Raw genomic sequence first — 19,726 nt, forward strand, 5'->3', positions numbered from 1 at the left:
TTCACCTACCTACAGAACTCACTCCATATACTTACTCCCTTTAGCCCCAGGCTCTAGAACCTACTATAAGTAGAACTAGAGCCGGCTAAATGGCCCCCCCTGACCCCCCGGGCTCCAGCCCCCCTAATATCGACCCCCAGGACCTCGGAGAGCTCCCTGAGAGCCCTAGCTCGGAGCTAGAGCTACCTACTAGCCCCCCATTACCTCGATTCCCCCCAGGTTCCCAGTTCGCCTTCGATTTAACCACGAACCCCATATCCTCAGACGAACTCGCAGCCCCTTTTTCTCAGCTTAATCAGGCTAGTGCGAATCGACAGAGCCGCACACTAAACGGGCTAAAGCGTAGCCCTAGCTCGAGCGATATCGATAGCGATATTAATAAGGAATACCAAAACCACGGAAACCACCACTAATATCAGAACCAAGCTTCGAACAAAGCTAAATTACTGATTCGCCAAGCCCGGGAACTAATAGTCAAGGCTATTAGTATTACTACTTCCTATAATCAATAATCTCGACTACTAGATCTAGTAGAAATCTTCAGGGAATACACTGAATTCGGCCGTATCCGCCATACTAGTACTCTACTAGCCTCTCAAGTAGCAAACCTCGAAAATGCCACTAAACGGATCGAAATTCAAGCAAGAATACAAGCAAAAACTGCCCCTACGAAGCCTATACAAGCTATACAGGCTAAGCCTACTTGGGCTAGTATAGCTAGTCAAGAACCCACAAACTCAGCATCGGACTAGACTTTAGTATCACATACTAAGTCCAAAAATCAGGAAGGGAATGGCACTAGTACACTTACTAGTAGCGGTAGTACTCGTGGCACTAATACTAGTACTCGTGACACTAGTCTATATAGCATACGTAATGCTAAAAACACAGCCCTCTCTAGGAAATGCACCTTCCTACTAGCTCATATAGAGCAGGCTACTTCCTTTTCAGCTATTTCTACTCGCAATTCGCTTAATACTGCTTTCCGCTCTAAGGGAATCAAGGGACTAGTAATCTCTATGGTCTCTCTTTCCTCAAGGGGTAATATTATAGTAAATACCACCCCGGAGTTCAACTCTGATTTTCTGGTTTCAAATATTGAGATTATAAAGGGGGTGCTTCCCTTAGTTAAAAGCATACAAAAAGGAGAACCATGGTATAAAGTTATTATCTATAGTATACCTATTCGTGAGTTCAATATACCCGAAGGAATGGACTTAGTCCTAGAAGAAATTAAGACCTTTAATAAAGGACTAGAGCCTATTAGCCAGCCTTATTAGGCCACTTCTAAGGAAAAGAGAGACTCAGGCCTCCAGCGAGCCGGTTTAGTAGTAGTGGCATTCCCTACCGAGATCCAAGCTAATAGAACTATTAAAAATAGACTTCTTATAGCCGGAATCTCTGCTAAGATAGTAAAATATCATACTATCTCTAGTACTATATAGTATACTAGGTGTGCAGGGTACGGGTACTTAGATTCTATTTGCAAAAGAGAACCTATATATTTACTATATAGGGAAAGTCATGTGACTGAGAACCATTTTTGCTCTATCTGTAAAAAGAAGAGTAAAAAATGCCCCCACGTGATTACCAAATGCTCCAATTACTTAAGTACTATACATTTAGCTAGTTCTAAGCTATATGAAGTCTACTTAGCTATAAAGCAAGCCACTACTTCGATTCCTACTATTACTATTAATAAGTAACTATATAAAAGTACTATAATTTAATGTGAATCATAATAGAACTACTACTGAAAACGTCTTGTAAATAGCTATAGAACTGGATATTAAAGTCCTAGTAATCCAGGAACTATAGGTAATAGCAAGGGATAGTAATAATCGGAAATATTATTCTATTATATACTCGAGCTATTATTAAATACTCCCGAATTACGGTACCTTGAGACCTAGAACCTTAATTTACATAGCCCGTGAATTATAGGCTAGCCTAGCTCAAAACTCACTAAGTAATCCAGATTGCCTAATTATAGACTTAAGTCTAGGTGTACTAAAAATGCAGCTAATTAATTTCTATAATGTAATTCACCCAGAAGACCCTAATAGTATATTAACTATATTAAGAGAGGACATTTTACCTACTACTCTCTTTAATAGCTCTTTATTACTAGGTAATTTTAATATATATTATCCTTGGTAGGATCCCCTAAGGCCTCAAAGCAGTTATATAATCTATTTAATTAGCTATATAGAGAGCCATTCTCTAAGGCTATTAAATAAAATAGGGAAAGGTACCTTCTATAGATCGAATATATCTATTCCTTCCGTATTAGACTTAAGTTTTGCTACTAGTGGAATAGTAACTAAGATTAAAGACTGGCAAGTACTACCAGACTTAGGTTCTAATTACTTTAGGGTACTATTTACTATTAGTAAGTCAACTTATAGCTCTAGTTCTAATCCAGTCAGATTTAATACTAGGAAAGCAGACTGGGCTAAATTTATAAGCTACCTTATTAGTAGCCTTAATAATATACCCTTTCTACTTACTAGTATACCTGGAAACCATAAACTAGACCTATTAGCTAAAGACTTTACTAATAGAATAGTAGATGCGGCTAGTAATAGTATTCCAAAATCTACTATTAGTCTATATTCTAAACCCTGGTAAAATAAGGACTTAAAGACTTTATATAAATTAATACTATATTATAGCTATAAGTCTAAAGTCTCAGGATATACTTTCTATAAACAAGAACTCCAAAATACAAAGAATACCTACTTTATTACTATTAAAGGTACTAAGCTAGTATATTAGAATAAGTTCTTAGAGAATAAAGACTCCTAGTCAATTTTTAAAGCTATGAAATATACTAAAGATACCTTATATGAACCGATTCCTAGTATCTTAAGTAGTAATAGTAGAAATAGTAGTAATAGTAGTAATAGCAATTTAAAGTCGACTTTCTAAAAGAAGTATAATATCTTTAGAGCTAAGCTTTTCCTACTACCCTCTAATACTGAGCCTATTAGCCTAATAAACTATAGGCCTAGTTTAAAGTAGAACTGGCCTATTCTATCTAGAATAGAGCTAGAACAAGTATATACCTCTAAGATAAAGGGGAAAACCCCAGGACCAGACTTAGTTACTCAAGAGATTATAGTCTATACTTATAGAGCTACTTCAGATATTTTTTATAGGCTATATTCCTTATTTATTAATAAGGGGTACTACCCTAAAGTCTGGAAACAAGCTACTGGCTTTATTCTAAAGAAATTAGGAAAACCAAACTATTCCCTACCTAAAGTATATCGAGTTATTTCCTTACTTAATTACTTAGGGAAGGTTTCTAAGAGAATATTAGCTAAGAGACTTAGTTATTTAGCCGAGACTAGTAACCTATTACACCCTTCCCAAATAGGAGGTAGGCTATATAAGTTAGCTATTAATACTGCTTTATTACTATAGAATAAAGTAGAGACTAATAAGTCCTATAAGCTAAAAACTACTACTTTCTTCCTAGATATTAAAGGTGCCTTTAATTACATATCCAAGAATAGGCTATTACAGATTATAATTAGTTTATTACTATTTACTAGCCTTATTTTCTGGGTATTGTCATTCCTAGATAACCGAGTATTAAGACTAGCTTTTAATAATAGTATAGAAGCATTTAAGTCTATACTTACTAGTATTCTATAAGGGAGTCCTATATTACCTATACTATTCCTAATCTATATCCGAGATCTATTTAAATTAGTAAACGTTAGTTTTAAGTCCTATTTAGATAATATAACTCTTACTACTGCTTCTAATAGCCTTAAAAAGAATATTAAGACTTTAGAGCAGGAAGTAAAGGATATAGTTAATCTAGGGAATAAAAATGCTATTAGCTTTAATATAGATAAGACTAAGCTTATTTATTTTAATAATTCTAAGAACAAACCTAGCTTAAAACTACCTAACGGGGAACTAGTTTCCCCTAGTAAAGTAGTTAAGTAAATAGGAATATATTTCGACGAGAATCTCAGATTTAAGAAATATATAGCTTATAGGACTTCTAAAGCAAAACAAGCCTTTTATAGGATTTAGAGACTTATAAATATATTATATAGTTTATTCCCATTTGCAATTAGATAGCTATATTTAGCCTGTATTACTAGTATAATAGACTATGGTTCCTTACTATAGTAGAAGACCGAAAATAAAGCTCAAATTAGGCCTTTATAAGCTATTTAGAACCTAGCTTTAAGAAAAACTTTAGGAATATTTAAAACGGCTCCTATTATTCCTATAGAAGTCGAATTAGCTTTACTTCCACCTATTATAAGGCTAAACCATAGTCGTCGCCAATATGCCCTCCATATCCTTAAATTAAGTCTAAATCATCCTATTAAACTAGAGTTTGAGAAGTCCTTCCAAAGATCTAAGTAATTAGAATTAGTAGACTCTGATATAGACTCTATTTATAGTCTAAATACAGATCTAGTTCGAGATCATACGGCTAAAATATCCCAAATTGAAATTATAGTCAATTCTATTAAGGAACTTATAGTCCCTAAGAACTTAGAGACTATAAGACACTTTTACTTTACTCCCTGGAACAGAGAAGTACCTTATAAAATTACTATATTAAGACAGCCTAAGGAAGAAACTACTATATTACATAATCTCTATTTAAAGACTTTATATAATAATAGCTCTATATTATTTATATATACAGATAGATCTCAAACTCAAAAAGAAATCGGAATAGGCCTAGAACTCGTAGTCTATAGTTACGAAACTCCCTATATACCGGTCATAGCTAAATATAGAGAAAGCCAGAATATAGGAGCTAGTACTATAGTCTATAATAGAGAACTAGAAGGCGTTACTAGAGCTATTAAATATACTAGTAGTAAAGCAAAGAGAGAAGAGCTTTATAATATCTATATAGATAACTAAGCTAGTTTACTAAGATTAAAAACTCCTTCTAATAAGCCGGGACAAAGTTAATAAATTAGAGCTATACTAGCCACTAAAGCCCTTATAGCTAAAGGAGCTAGTATAGAACTAATCTGGGTCCCAGGCCATACAGATATAATTAGGAACGAAGAAGCAGATATACTAGCTAAAATAGGTACTACTTCTCCTATATTAGATAATCCCGAATTAGTAAAAACCTCCTTTGCTTTCCTAGGGGTCCAAATTAATAAAGTTAAGAAATAAGAGTATAGACTACTTTTAGAATCTTATACTAAACCAAAGACCTAGCTAGAATCATATAGTAATATATATCCATAGAAAGTATCCAAGAAAATACAGCTACCTTTAGGAACTTTAAGGCTACTAGCTAGTGCCTTCTTCTAATTAAAGCTAGGCCACGGATATATAAAGTCCTATTTATATAGGCTAAAAATAGCATCTAATAATAAATGCAAATATGGGAAGACTGAGAATACAAAGTACCTCCTTTTATATTGCAAGCTATATAAGGAGGAACGAATTAGACTATTTAGTTTATTCAAGGATAGCTTAGAGGCTAGTACTTTTAACCTATGAGTTCTATTATATACAGAGATTAGTATACCGAATATACTAGTATTCTTAAAAGAGACTAGTATATATACAAGAAAATGGCATATAGACCGAAATATAGAAGTAGAAGAAGTAGAAATAGGGATAGAAATAGGAGAGGAAATAGGGGAGGAAATAGGGGAGGAAATAGGGGTGGAAATAGGAGAGGAAATAGGGGTGGAAATAGGGGTGGAAATAGGGGTGGAAATAGGGGTGGAAATAGGGGATATAGAAATAGGAGAGTGGAAATAGGGGATAGGAGAGGAATTGTAATTTATACTTATTTTCTTTATTTCCTTACTATTACTATTCTAGGGGTATGTCCCCAACCATTTATTATACCTATATTGGAAATTGGGCCTATATATAAACTACAGAAATACATACTAGCTTGCTAGCCGTACTATATAGTTCTAAACTAATAAAGTACGTTAAAAGGAAAAAAAAAAAAAAAAGCTAAATTACTAATTCGTTAAGCCCGGGACTTAATAGTTAAAGCTATTACTATTACTCCGTTATATGACCAGTAATCTCGACTACTAGATTTAGTAGAAATCTTTAGAGAATATACTGAATTTGGCCGTATCTACTATACTAGTACTTTACTAGCCTTCTAGGTAATAAACCTCGAAAATGCCACTAAACGGATTGAAATTTAGTTAAGAACTCAAGCCAAACTAGCTACTCAAGCTAAAACTACTCCCGAAAAGCCTACTTGGGCTAAAATTACTATTCAAGAACTATAATCTTACTCGGAAAAGAACTAGACTATAGTATTATATACTAAGTCCAAAAATCAGGAAGGAAAAAGCCCTAGTATACTTACTAGTAATAGTAGTACTTGTAATACTAATAAACTACTTAGTGCCCGTAATACTAGTAGTTCTAGTACTCATAATACTAGCTCGAAATCTATGGCCTTCTCTAGAAAAAGTACCTTCCTACTAGCTTATATAGAGTAAGCTAGCTTATTCTCTGCTATTTCTACTTGCAATTCGCTTAATACTGCTTTCTGCTCTAAGGAAATCAAGGAACTAATAATCTCTATAGTTTCTCTTTTCTTAAAGAGTAATATTATAATTAATACTACTCCCGAATTTAACTCTGACTTTCTGGTTCAAAATCAAGCTATTATAAAGGGGGTACTTCCCTTAGTTATAAGTATATAAAAAGAAGAACCTTAGTATAAAGTTATTATCTATAGTCTACTAATTTATAAGTTTAATATACCCGAAGAAATAGACTTAGTCCTAGAAAAAATCAAGACCTTTAATAAGGGACTAGAGCCTATTAGCTAGCCCTATTAGGCTACTTCTAAGGAGAAAAGAGACTCAGGCCTCTAGTAAGCCGGTTTAGTAGTAGTAGTATTTCCTACCGAGATTCAAGCTAATAGAGCTATTAAAAATAGACTTCTTATAACCGGGATCTCTACTAAAGTAGTAAAATACTATACTATTTCTAGTACTATATAGTATACTAGGTATATAGGATATAAGTACTTAGATTTTATTTATAAAAAGGAACCTAAGTATTTACTATATAGTAAGGGTTATATAACTAAGAACTATTTTTGCTCTATCTATAAAAAGAAAAGTAAAAAATACCTCTATATAATTACTAAATACTCTAATTACTTAAGTACTACTTACTTAGCTAGTTCTAAGCTATATAAGGTTTACTTAGTAATTAAAAAAGCTACTACTACTATAATTCCTACTATTACTATTAATAAGTAGCTATATTAAAGTACTATAAGTTAATATAAATCGTAATAGCTTTACTACTAAAAACGTCTTATAAATAGCTATAGAACTGGATATTAAAGTCCTAGTAATTTAGGAGCCTTAGGTAATAGCAGAGAATAATAATCGGAAATATTATTCTATTATATACTCTAGCTATTTCCAAATACTCCCGAATTATAGTACCCTGAGGCCTAGAACCCTATTTTATATAGCTTACAAACTATAAGCTAGTCTAGTCTCAAACTTACTAAATAATCCTAATTACTTAATTATAAACTTAAGTCTAGATATACTAAAAATACAGCTAATTAATTTCTATAATGCAATTTACTTAGAAGACTCTAATAGTATATTAACTATATTAAGAGAGAATATTTTATCTACTATTCTCTATAATAGCTCTCTATTACTAGGTGATTTTAATATATATTATCCTTAATAGGATTTCCTTAAATCTCAAAGTAGTTATATAGTTTATTTAATTAGCTATATAGAGAACTATTCTCTAAGGCTATTAAATAAACCAGGGGAAGGTACCTTCTATAGACCTAATATATTTATTCCTTCCGTATTAGACTTAAGTTTTACTACTAGTGAAATAGTAACTAAGATTAAAGACTAGTAAGTATTACTAGACTTAGGTTCTAATTACTTCGGGGTTCTATTTACTATTAGTAAGTCGACTTATAGCTCTAGTTCTAATCCAGTCAGATTTAATACTAAGAAAGCGGACTGGGCTAAATTTACAAGCTACCTTATTAATAGCCTTGAGAATATGCCTTTTCCATTTACTAGTATATCTGGAAACTATAAACTAGACCTATTAGTAAAAGACTTTATTAATAGAATAGTAGAAATAGCTAGTAATAGTATTCCAAAATCTATTACTAGTCCGTATTCTAAATCCTAGTAAAATGAGGACTTAAAGACCTTATATAAATTAATACTATACTATAGCCATAAGTCTAAAGCTTTAGGATATACTTTCTATAAATAAGAACTTTAAAATATAAAAAACACCTATTTTAATACTATTAAGAGTACTAAGCTAGTATATTGGAATAAGTTCTTAGAGAATAAAGACTCCTAGTCGATTTTTAAAGCTATGAAATATACTAAAGATACTATATATTAATCTATCTCTAGTATTTTAGATAGTAACTCTAATAAGCTTAAATTAACTTTCCAAGAGAAGTATAATATCTTTAGAACTATACTTTTCCCATTACTCCCTATTACTAAGCCTACTAGTTTAATAAACTATAGGCCTAGCTCAAAATGAGACTAGCCTATTTTATCTAAAATAGAGCTAGAATAAGCCTATACTTCTAAGATAAAGGAGAAAACCCCAGGACTAGACTTAATTACTCAAGAGATTATAGTTTATACTTATAGAGCTTCTCTAGATATCTTTTATAGGCTATATTCCTTATTTATTAATAAGGGATACTACCCTAAAGTCTGGAAACAAGCTACTAGCTTTATTCTAAAGAAATTAGGGAAACTAAACTATTTCCTACCTAAAACATATCGAGTTATTTCCTTACTTAATTACTTAGAGAAGGTTTCTGAGAGAATACTAGCTAGATGACTTAGTTATTTAGCCGAGACTAGTAACCTACTATACTACTCCCAAATGGGAGATAGGCTCTATAAGTCAGCTATTAATACTGCTTTACTATTATAAAATAAAATAGAATTAAATAAGTCCTATAAGCTGAAAACTAGTACTTTCTTCCTAGATATTAAAGGCGCCTTTAATTACGTATCCAAGAATAGGCTATTATAGATTATAATTAGTTTACTATTACCTACTAGCCTTATTCTCTGGGTATTATTATTCCTAGATAACCGAGTATTATAACTAGCTTTTAATAATAGTATTAAAGCATTTAGGTTTATACTTACTAGTATTTTACAAGATAGCCCTATATTTCCTATATTATTCCTTATCTATATCCGAGACTTATTTAAGTTAGTAAATATTAAATTCAGATCCTATTTAGATAATATATTCCTTATTACTGCTTCTAAAAGTCTAAAGAAAAATATTAAGACTCTAGAAAGAGAAGTAAAGAATATAGTTAATTTAGGGAAAAAGAATACTATTAGCTTTAATATAAATAAAACAGAGCTTATTTATTTTAATAATTCCAAAAATAAGCCTAGTCTAAAACTATCTAATAGGGAACTAGTTTCTCCTAGTAAAGTAGTCAAATAGCTAGGGATCTATTTTAATAAAAATCTCAGATTTAAGGAATATATAGCCTATAGGGCTTCCAAAGTAAAACAAGCCTTTTATAGGATATAGAGACTTACAAATATATTATATGGTTTATCTCCTTTTATAATTAGATAGCTATACTTAGCCTGTATTACTAGTATAATAGACTATAGTTCTATACTATAGTAGAAGACTGAAAACAAAGCTCAAATTCGGCCTTTATAGGCGATTCAAAACCTAGCCCTAAGGAAAACCCTAGAAGTATTCAAAACTGCTCCTATTATTCCTATAGAGGTCAAATTAGCTTTAGTTCCACCTATTATAAGGCTAAACCATAGTCAATATCATTATGCCTTCTATATCCTTAAACTAAGTCTAAAATACCCTATTAGACTAGAGTTCGAGAAGTTCTTCCAAAGATCCTGTAATTTAGAACTAGTAGAATCTGATATAGACTCTATTTATAGTCTAAATACCGATCTAAAGCGAAATTACATGGCCAAAAAGTCTCAAGTAGAAACTATAATAGACTCTATTAGTAATCTAATAGACCCTAAAGACCTAGAGATTATAAGACACTTTTATTTTACTTCTTGAGATAGAGAAGTACCTTATAAAATCACTATATTAAAAGAGCTAAAGGAAGAGACTACTATATTATATAACTTCTATCTAAAGACTTTATATAATAATAGCTCTATACTATCTATATATATAGATAAATCTCAAACTGAAAAAGGACTTGGAATAGGCCTAGGGCTTGTAGTTTATAGTCATGAAACTTCTTATATTCCGGTTATAGCTAAATATAGAGAAAGCCAGAATATAGGAGCTAGTACTATAGTCTATAATAGAGAACTAGAAGGCGTTACTAGAGCTATTAAATACGCTAGTAGTAAAGTAAAGAGAGGGGAGCTTTATAATATCTATATAGATAATTAAGCTGGTTTACTAAGATTAAAAACTCCTTCTAATAAGCCAGGATAAAGTTAACAGATTAGAGCTATACTAGCTACTAAGGCCCTTAAAGCTAAAGGAGCTAATATAGAACTAATCTGGGTTCCAGGGCATATAGATATAATAGGGAACGAAGAAGCAAACAAACTAGCTAAGCTAGGTACCACTTCTCCTATATTAGAACCTGAATTAGTAAAAACCTCCTTTGCTTTCCTAGGAATTAAAATTAATAAAGTTAAGAAACTAGAATATAAACTACTTTTAGAATCTTATACTAAACCGAAAACCCAGCTAGAATTATATAGTAATATATATCCGTAGAAAGTATCCAGAAAGATAAACCTACCTTTAGGAACTTTTAGGCCCCTAGCTAGTGCCTTCTTCCAGCTAAAGCTAGGCTACGGATATTTAAAGTCCTATTTATATAAGCTAAATATAATATCTAATAACAAATGCAAATACGGAAAGACTGAGAATGTAAAGTACCTCCTTTTATACTATATACTATATAGAGAGGAACGACTTAGACTATTTAGTCTATTTAAAGGGAGCTTAGAAGCTAGTGCTTTTAACCTATAACTACTATTATATACGGAAATTAGGATATTAAATATACTAGTATTCTTAAAAGAAACTAGTATATATACAAGAAAATAGTATATTAAGCAAAGCGTAGAAGTGAAAGAAGTAGAAATAAGGGAGGAAATAGGAGAGGAAATAGGAGAGGAAATAAGGGAGGAAATAGGGGAGGAAATAGGGGAGGAAATAGGAGAGGAAATAGGAGAGGAAATAGGAGAAGGGAAATAGAGAAAAAGGGAAAAGGGAAATAGGGAATAGGGGAGGAATTGCAATTTATACTCATTTTTTCTTTATTTCCTTAAGTTTTTGTTTCAGGGATATGTCCCTAACTATTTACTACCTATATTGGAATTTGGGCCTGTTTTTTTTTTTCCTTTTAACGTGCTTTATTAGTTTAGAACTATATAGCACGGCCAGCTAAGCTAGCGTGTGTTTCAGTAGCTAATATACAGGCCCAAATTCCAATATAGGTGTAATAAATGGTTGGGGACGTACCCCTGGAACAAAAACTTAAGGAAATAAAGAAAAAATGAGTATAAATCGCAAATTCCTCCCCTATTCCCTATTCCCCTTTTCCCTTTTTCCCTATTCCTTCTCCTATTTCCTCTCCTATTTCCTCTCCTATTTCCTCCCCTATTTCCACTACTTCCACCTCTTCCACTTCCACGCTTCGCTCAATATGCCATTTTCTTGTGCATATACTAGTTTCTTTTAAGAATACTAGTATATTTAATATCCCAATTTCCGTATGTAATAGTAACCGTAGATTAAAAGCACTAGCTTCCAAGCTCCCTTTAAATAGACTAAATAGTCTAAAACGTTCCTCTCTATATAGCATATAATATAGAAGAAGGTGCTTTGCATTCTCAGTTTTACCACATTTGCATTTATTATTAGACGCTATTTTTAGCCTATATAAATAGGACTTTAAATATCCGTGGCCTAGCTTTAGCTGGAAGAAGGCACTAGCTATAGGCCTAAGTATTCCTATAGGTAGGTTTATTTTTCTAGTTACTTTCCACGGATATATATTGCTATATGATTCTAGCTGGGTTTTCGGTTTAGTATAAGATTCTAAAAGTAGTCTATACTCTAGTTTCTTAACTTTATTAATTTCGACCCCTAGGAAAGCAAAGGAGGTTTTTACTAATTCAGGTTCTAATATAGGAGAAGTAGTACCTAGCTTAGCTAGCTCGTTAGCTTCTTCGTTCCCTATTATATCTGTATGCCCTGGAACCCAGATTAGTTCTATATTAGCTCCTTTAGCTTTAAGGGCCTTAGTAGCTAATATAGCTCTAATCTATTAGCTTTGGCCAGGTTTATCAGACGAAGTTTTTAATCTTAGTAAACTAGCTTAGTTATCTATATAGATATTAAAAAGCTCCCCTCTCTTTGCTTTACTGCTAGCGTATTCAATAGCCCTAGTAACGCCTTCTAGTTCTCCGTTATAGACTATAGCACTAGCTCCTATATTCTGGCTTTCTCTATATTTAGCTACGACCGGAATATAAGGAGTTTCGTGACTATAAACTGCGAGCCCTAGGCCTACTCCGATTCCTTTTTCAGTCTGAGATCCGTCTGTATATATAGATAGTACGGAGCTATTATTATATAAAGTCTTCAGATAGAAATTATGTAATATAGCAGTCTCTTCCTTTGGCTATTTTAATATAGTAATTTTATAAGGTACTTCTCTGTTCCAGGGAGCAAAGTAAAAGTGTCTTATAGTCTCTAGATCTCTAGGGTCTACTAGATTACTAATAGAATCCACTATAGTTTCTATTTGAGACTTTTTAGCCAAGCAATCTCGCTTTAGATCAGTATTTAGACTATAAATAGAGTCTATATCAGATTCTATTACTTCTAAATCCCTAGATCTTTGGAAGAACTTCTCGAACTCTAGTCTAATAGGGTGTTTTAGACTTAGTTTAAGGATTCGGAAGGCATATCGACGTCGACTATGGTTTAGCCTTATAATAGGTGGAGCTAAAGCTGATTCGACCTCTATAGGAATAATAGGGGCAGTTTTAAATACTCCTAAAGTCTTCCTTAGGGCTAGGTTTTAAATAGCCTGTAAAGGCCAAATCTGAGCTTTATTTTCAGTCTTCTACTATAGTATAGAACTATAGTCCATTACACTAGTAACACAGGCTAAATATAGCTGTCTAATTACAAAAGGGGATAAACCGCGCGATATATTTATAAGTCTCTATACCCTATAAAAGGCTTGTTTTGCTTTGGAAGCCCTATAGGCTATATGTTCCTTAAATCTGAGGTTTTCATCGAAATAGATCCCTAGCCATTTGACTACTTTGCTAGGGGAAACTAGTTCCCTATTAGATAGTTTTAGACTAGGCTTATTTTTGGAATTATTAAAATAAATAAGCTCAGTTTTATCTATATTAAAGCTAATAGCATTCTTTTTCCCTAAATTAACTATATCTTTTACTTCCCGTTCTAGGGTCTTTATATTCTTTTTAAGACTTTTAGAAGCGGTAGTAAGGGATATATCATCTAAATAGGATCTGAATTTGATATTTATAGATTTAAATAAGTCTCGGATATAGATAAGGAATAGTATAGGGGATATAGGGCTCCCTTGTGGAATACTAGTAAGTATAGACCTAAATGCTTTAATATTATTATTAAAAGCTAGCCTTAATACCCGGTTGTCTAGGAATAACGATACTTATAGAATAAGGCTAGTAGGTAGTAGTAAACTAATCATAATCTGTAATAGCCTATTCTTGGACACGTAATCGAAGGCGCCTTTAATATCTAGGAAGAGAGTACTAGTTTTCAGCTTATAGGACTTATTTGATTCTACTTCATTTTGTAATAGTAGAGCAGTATTAATAGCTGACTTGTGAAGCCTACCTCCCATTTGAGTATGGTATAGTAGGTTACTAGTCTCGGCTAAATAGCTAAGTCGCCTAGCTAGTATTCTCTCAGAAACCTTCCCTAAGCAATTAAGTAGGGAAATAACTCGATATGCTTTAGGTAGGAAATAGTTTGGTTTCCCTGATTTCTTTAGAATAAAGCCAGTAGCTTGTTTCCAGACTTTAGGGTAGTATCCCTTATTAATAAATAAGGAATATAGCTTATAAAAGATGTCTAGAGAAGCTCTATAAGCGTGAACTATAATCTCTTGAGTAACTAAGTCTGGTCCAGGGGTTTTCCCTTTTATCTTAGAAGTATAGGCTTATTCTAGTTCTATTTTAGATAAAATAGGCCAGTCCCACTTTGAGCTAGGCCTATAGTCTATTAGACTAATAGGTGCTGTACTAGGAGGGGATAGGAAAAGCATAGTTCTAAAGATATTACACTTCTCTTGGAAAGTCGATTTTAGCTCATTTGAGCTATTACTATTTAGGATACTAGGAATAGGTTAATATATAGTATCCTTAGTATATTTCATAGCTTTATAAATCGACTGGGAGTCTTTATTCTCTAAGAACTTATTCCAGTATACTAGTTTAGTGCTTTTAATAGTATTAAAATAGGTATTCTTTGCATTTTGGAGTTCTTGTTTATAGAGAATATACCCTGAAGCTTTATACTTACGGCTATAGTATAGCATTAATTTACGTAAGGTTTTTAAGTCTTCATTTCACCAGGGTTTAGAATACGGACTAGTAGTAGATTTTGGAATACTATTACTAGCTGCTTCTACTATTCTATTAGTAAAGTCTTCTGCTAATAGGTCTAGTTCCTGGGTTCCAGGTATACTAGTAAGTAGAAAGGGCATATTCTCAAGGCTATTAGTGAGATAGCTTGTAAATTTAGCCCAGTCCGCTTTTTTAGTATTAAATCTGACTGGATTAGAACTAGGCCTATAAGTCGACTTACTAATAGTAAATAGCACCCCAAAGTGATCTGAACCTAAGTCTGGTAGTACTTGCCAGTCTTTAATCTTAGTTACTATTCCACTAGTAGCAAAACTTAAGTCTAATACGGAAGGAATGGACATATTAGGCCTATAGAAGGTATCTTCCCCTATTTTATTTAATAGCCTTAAAGAGTGGTTCTCTATATAGCTAATTAAATGGATTACATGAGTGCTTTGAGGTTTAAGGGGATCCTACCAAGGATAATGCGTATTAAAATCGCCTAGTAATAGAGAGCTATCTAAGAGAGTAGTAGGTAAAATATCCTCTCTTAGTATAGTTAATATACTATTAGGGTCTTCTGGGTAAACTGCATTATAGAAATTAATTAGCTGCATTTTTAGTACACCTAGACTCAAGTCTATAATTAGGTAATTAGGATTACTTAGTGAGTTTTGAGCTAGACTAGCCTGTAGTTCGCGAGCTACGTAAACTAGAGTTCTAGGTCTCAAGGTACCGTAATTCAGGAGTATTTGGAAATAGCTAGGGTGTATAATAGAACGATATTCCCGATTAGTACTATCCCTTGCTATAATCCAGGGCTCTTGAATTACTAGGACTTTAATATCCAGTTCTATAGCCATTTGCAAGACGTTTTCAGTAGTAGGGCCACTACAATTTATATTAATTTGTAGTACTTTAATATAGCTACTCATTAATAGTAATAGTGGGAGTAGTAGTAGCTTGTTTAATTACTAAGTAGACCTCACATAGCTTAGAACTAGCTAAGTAGGTAGTACTAGAGTAGTTGGCGCATTTAGTAGTCACGTGGGGGCATTTTTTACCCTTCTTTTTATAGATAGAGCAGAAATGGTTCTCTGTCACGTGCTCCTCACCACATAGCAAGCACTTAGGGTCTTTTTTGCAAATAGAGTCTAAGTACCCGTACCCTATACACTTAGTACACTGCGCAGTGCTAGAGATAGTATGGTATTTTACTACTTTAGCAGAGATTCCGGCTATAAGGAGTCTGTTTTTAATAGCTCTATTAGCTTGAATCTCGGTAGGGAATGCTACTACTACTAAACCGGCTCGCTAGAGGCCTGAGTCTCTCTTTTCCTTAGAAGTAGCCCAATAGGGCTGGCCAATAGGCTCTAGACCCTTATTAAAGGTCTTGATCTCTTCTAGGACTAAGTCTATTCCTTTGGGTATATCGAAATCACGAATAGGTAGACCGTGAATAATAACTTTATACCAGGGCTTTCCTTTTTATATGCTTTTTACTAAGGGAAGCACTCCCTTTATAGTAGCTTCGTTTTGAACCAAAAAGTTAGAGTTGAACTCAGGGGTAGTATTAACTATAATATTACCCTTTGAGGAAAGAGAGACTATAGAGATTACTAGTCCCTTGATTCCCTTAGTGCGGAAAGCATTATTAAGCAAATTGCGGACGGAAATAGCTGAAAACAAGCTAGCCTGCTCTATATAAGCTAGTAGGAAGGTGCTTTTCCTAGAGAGGGCTATAGATTTTATACTAGTATTACGGGCACTAGAACCACTAGGTAGTTTCTTAGTGTCACGAGCACTACCGCCACTAGTAAGTGTACTAGGGCCTTTTCCTCCCTGATTTTTGGACTTAGTATGTAATACTATAGTCCAGTCCTTTTCCGAGTATAGTAGTTCTTGAGTAGCGATTTTAGCCCAAGTAGGCTTTCCGGAGGTAGTTTTAGCTTAAATAGCTTGAGTATCTGGTTTAGCTTGAGTTCTTGCTTGAATTTCGATCCGTTTAGTAGCATTTTCGAGGTTTGCTACTTGGGAGGCTAGTAAAGTACTAGTATGGCGGATGCGGCCGAATTCAGTGTATTCTCTAAAGATTTCTACTAGATCTAGTAGTCGAGATTACTGGTCATGTGACGGAGTAATAGTAATAGCTTTGACTATTAAGTCCCGGGCTTAACGAATCAGTAATTTAGCTTCGTTTGAAGCTTGATTCTGGTACTGGTAGTGGTTTTCCGTGGTTTTGGTGTTCCTTATCAATATTCACTATTAATATCGCTCGAGGCTAGGGCCCCGCTTTAGCGCCGTTCTGGAGGCGGCTCAGTCGAGCCGCACTAGCCGAATTAGGCTGAGGAAAGGGGCTGCGAGTTCGTCTGAGGAGAGGGATTTGTAGCTAAATCGAATGCGAATTGAGCTCCCTGGCTGAAACGAGCTAGTGGGGAGCTAGTAGGTAGCTCTAGCTGTCCGCTAGGGCCCTCTGGAAGCTCTCCCGAGCTCTTGGGAGTCAATGGAGGGGGGGCTAGAGCCCGGGGGGTCAGGGGGGGCCATTTAGCCTGTTCTAGTTCTACTTATAGTAGGTTCTAGAGCCTGGGGCTAAAGGGCTGAAGTGTATGGAGTGAGTTCTGAAGGTGAGTGAAGTGTGGGTGTGAAAGTAGGGGGGGTAAAAAAACCGGAAAAAAGGTGTGTGAATTTGGGCCTGTATATAAGCTACTGAGACTTATACTAGCTTAGCTAGCCGTACTATATAGTTCTAAACTAATAAAGTATATTAAAAGGAAAAATAAAATAAAATAAAATAAAATAAATTAAGCTTATAATTTAAAACTAATTTAATATTAATTTAAACTCGATTTGAAATCGATTTAAGATTAGATAATTTAAGTTCTTAAATTCGATTTTAAGTTTAAGCTAGCTTATAACTATTTTAATGTTTTATAAGTAATTTGAAAAATGATTTAGCGGTTAATAAGTAATTTGAAAATGTTATATAACTTATATATATCGTTCCTTCCTCTTTAATTTACCTTTCTAATTAAATCCTATTACTTAAATTTCGCTAGAGTACTAATAATTTAATAAGCCACGCTAGCGTCTTATAACCCTTAAAATCACGTGATTTAGCATAACATATATATAAAGGCGCTATAATATATAAAGATAAAGATATATATTAATTAATTTAAAAATAAAAATAAAAACTAGATTTTTTTAGGATTTTTAAATAAAAGTTTTAAATCTAGTTTAAATCTAGTTTAAACTATTAAGCCAATACCTGTTTTATTATAATAAAATAGGTTGAAATTAAATCTAAGCTCGATTTAAACCGGTTTAAAATCAGGACTTAAACCTAGCTTAAAAATATCTTAAGCTTAATTTAAAATAGTTTTAAATTAGTTTAAAATATTATAAGAAAGCAGTAAAGTATTAATCTTATAGAAAAATACTATTTATTAGATTATACTATTTATAAGATATATCTTATATCTAAGAGCTATTAATTATTATATAATTACCTAATTAAGCCAGGAAAATATAAGATAGACCTAATCTACTCGAATATAGTAGGCCTAATACTTGTACTAGGCTATAATAAGAGCCGGTACCTAGTTATCTTTATATATAATTACTCTAAACTTATAGTAGTTTATCTAATTAAGGCTAAAAGCAATATAATAGATAGTTTTATTTACTTTAAGAAATACTATAAATAGCCAGACCTGGGCTAGGTTATTAAGTATCTCTATAATAATAATAGAAGGAAATATATTACTAGTAAGTTCTAGAAAGTACTTTTTAAAAGAGAAGTCAGGTAGAAGCTAACCGAGCCATATATCTCTCAGATAAACGGTTTCATAAAGTGCCTTAGATAGACTATTTACTATAAAGCGGCCCCGCTCTTTAAGTATACTAGTCTTAACCTCAAGTTCTGGCCCGAGGCTATTAAGTATATTATATATCTTTATATATAGAGCCCCTATTTCAAGATTAAGAAAACTTTATTTAAGGCATAATATGGCTATTACTTATATATTAATTATCTTTATATATTTGGCTTTACTATTTATTATAATAACCCTGGGAGATTATAAAAGCTCATTTGTAATAAGGCTAATAAGAGAATTCTTATTAGATATAAAAGAGATATCTTATATTATATCCTAAAGCCAGATAAACGGGTTTGCTATATTATAATTTTATAAATTATTAAACGAATACTTTAGTAATAATTTAATCCAGAAGATATCTAGGAAAAAGACCCGAATATAGATTACTTTACGGATCTTATAAGACCCGGAATTCGCTATATTTTTAAATATATTAAGCCTATTCGAGTTTTAATTATACTTAGCCTTATTTAAGGAAAGAAATATCTACTAAATAAAAACTAGTTTATTTAACTTATAGCCAAGATATAAGTATTATTTTATGAGTCTTAGCTATATTTAAGGGCTCCTGTCTTATATCTACTAGTTCTAATTAGCTCTGGGCCTCTCCTAAGCTCTCTTTAGCTACTAAGCCTTAATATCTCACCTTTTTATTCGTTTACTAATTAAGGAGTCTGCTCGCCCGTCTAATTATAGGCCATACTATTATTAATTTACTAGAACCTCTAGTAAGCTTCACCTATTTCTTATAATAACTTTTAATACGAGTTTAGTAGTTCTTTTCCCGAGAGAGTAATATATTCTTCTCCTAAACCTCCTCTTATTCTAACGGCTTCAAGCTATACTTCACTTATCCGGAACCCGCTATTAGCTTAGCTACTAGCTCCAGGAATATCTTAGCTATAATTCTCGCGATTCGTATTTATTAAATACTTCCCAGAAGCCTCTCTAGTAATTAATTCTATACCTTCTCGCTTATAGACCATCTATAGCTTTGCCTAGTAAGGCTCATTTATTAAGCTAAGTCTATAGGCTTTCTGGGAAGATATCTCGCCAGAATAAGAGCCTTATTTTCTATAAGCTATTAAATAAGAATACTTCTAGTATCCGGAGCTCGATTCTGACTTTAAGGAACTAGAGAATCCGGAAAACTTATACTAGGCTTCCTTATATCTATAACCTATAGTAGAAAATAAGCTTATCTATAATTTC

At 33.0% G+C, this 19,726-nt stretch overlaps 1 protein-coding gene across 1 annotated transcript; it reads left to right on the forward strand.

Annotated features, from left to right (window-relative positions):
- Positions 1-512: 512 nt before the first annotated feature.
- Positions 513-1,280, forward strand: K444DRAFT_526523 (uncharacterized protein; the record flags this gene model as incomplete). Its single annotated transcript, XM_024874549.1, has 2 exons — positions 513-720; positions 790-1,280. Coding segments are annotated over 2 exons (699 nt in total), but the record flags the coding sequence as incomplete, so codon positions are not given.
- Positions 1,281-19,726: the final 18,446 nt, after the last annotated feature.

The sequence above is a fragment of the Hyaloscypha bicolor genome (assembly GCF_002865645.1).
Source record: "Hyaloscypha bicolor E unplaced genomic scaffold K444scaffold_56, whole genome shotgun sequence".
Classification (NCBI taxonomy): domain Eukaryota; kingdom Fungi; phylum Ascomycota; class Leotiomycetes; order Helotiales; family Hyaloscyphaceae; genus Hyaloscypha; species Hyaloscypha bicolor.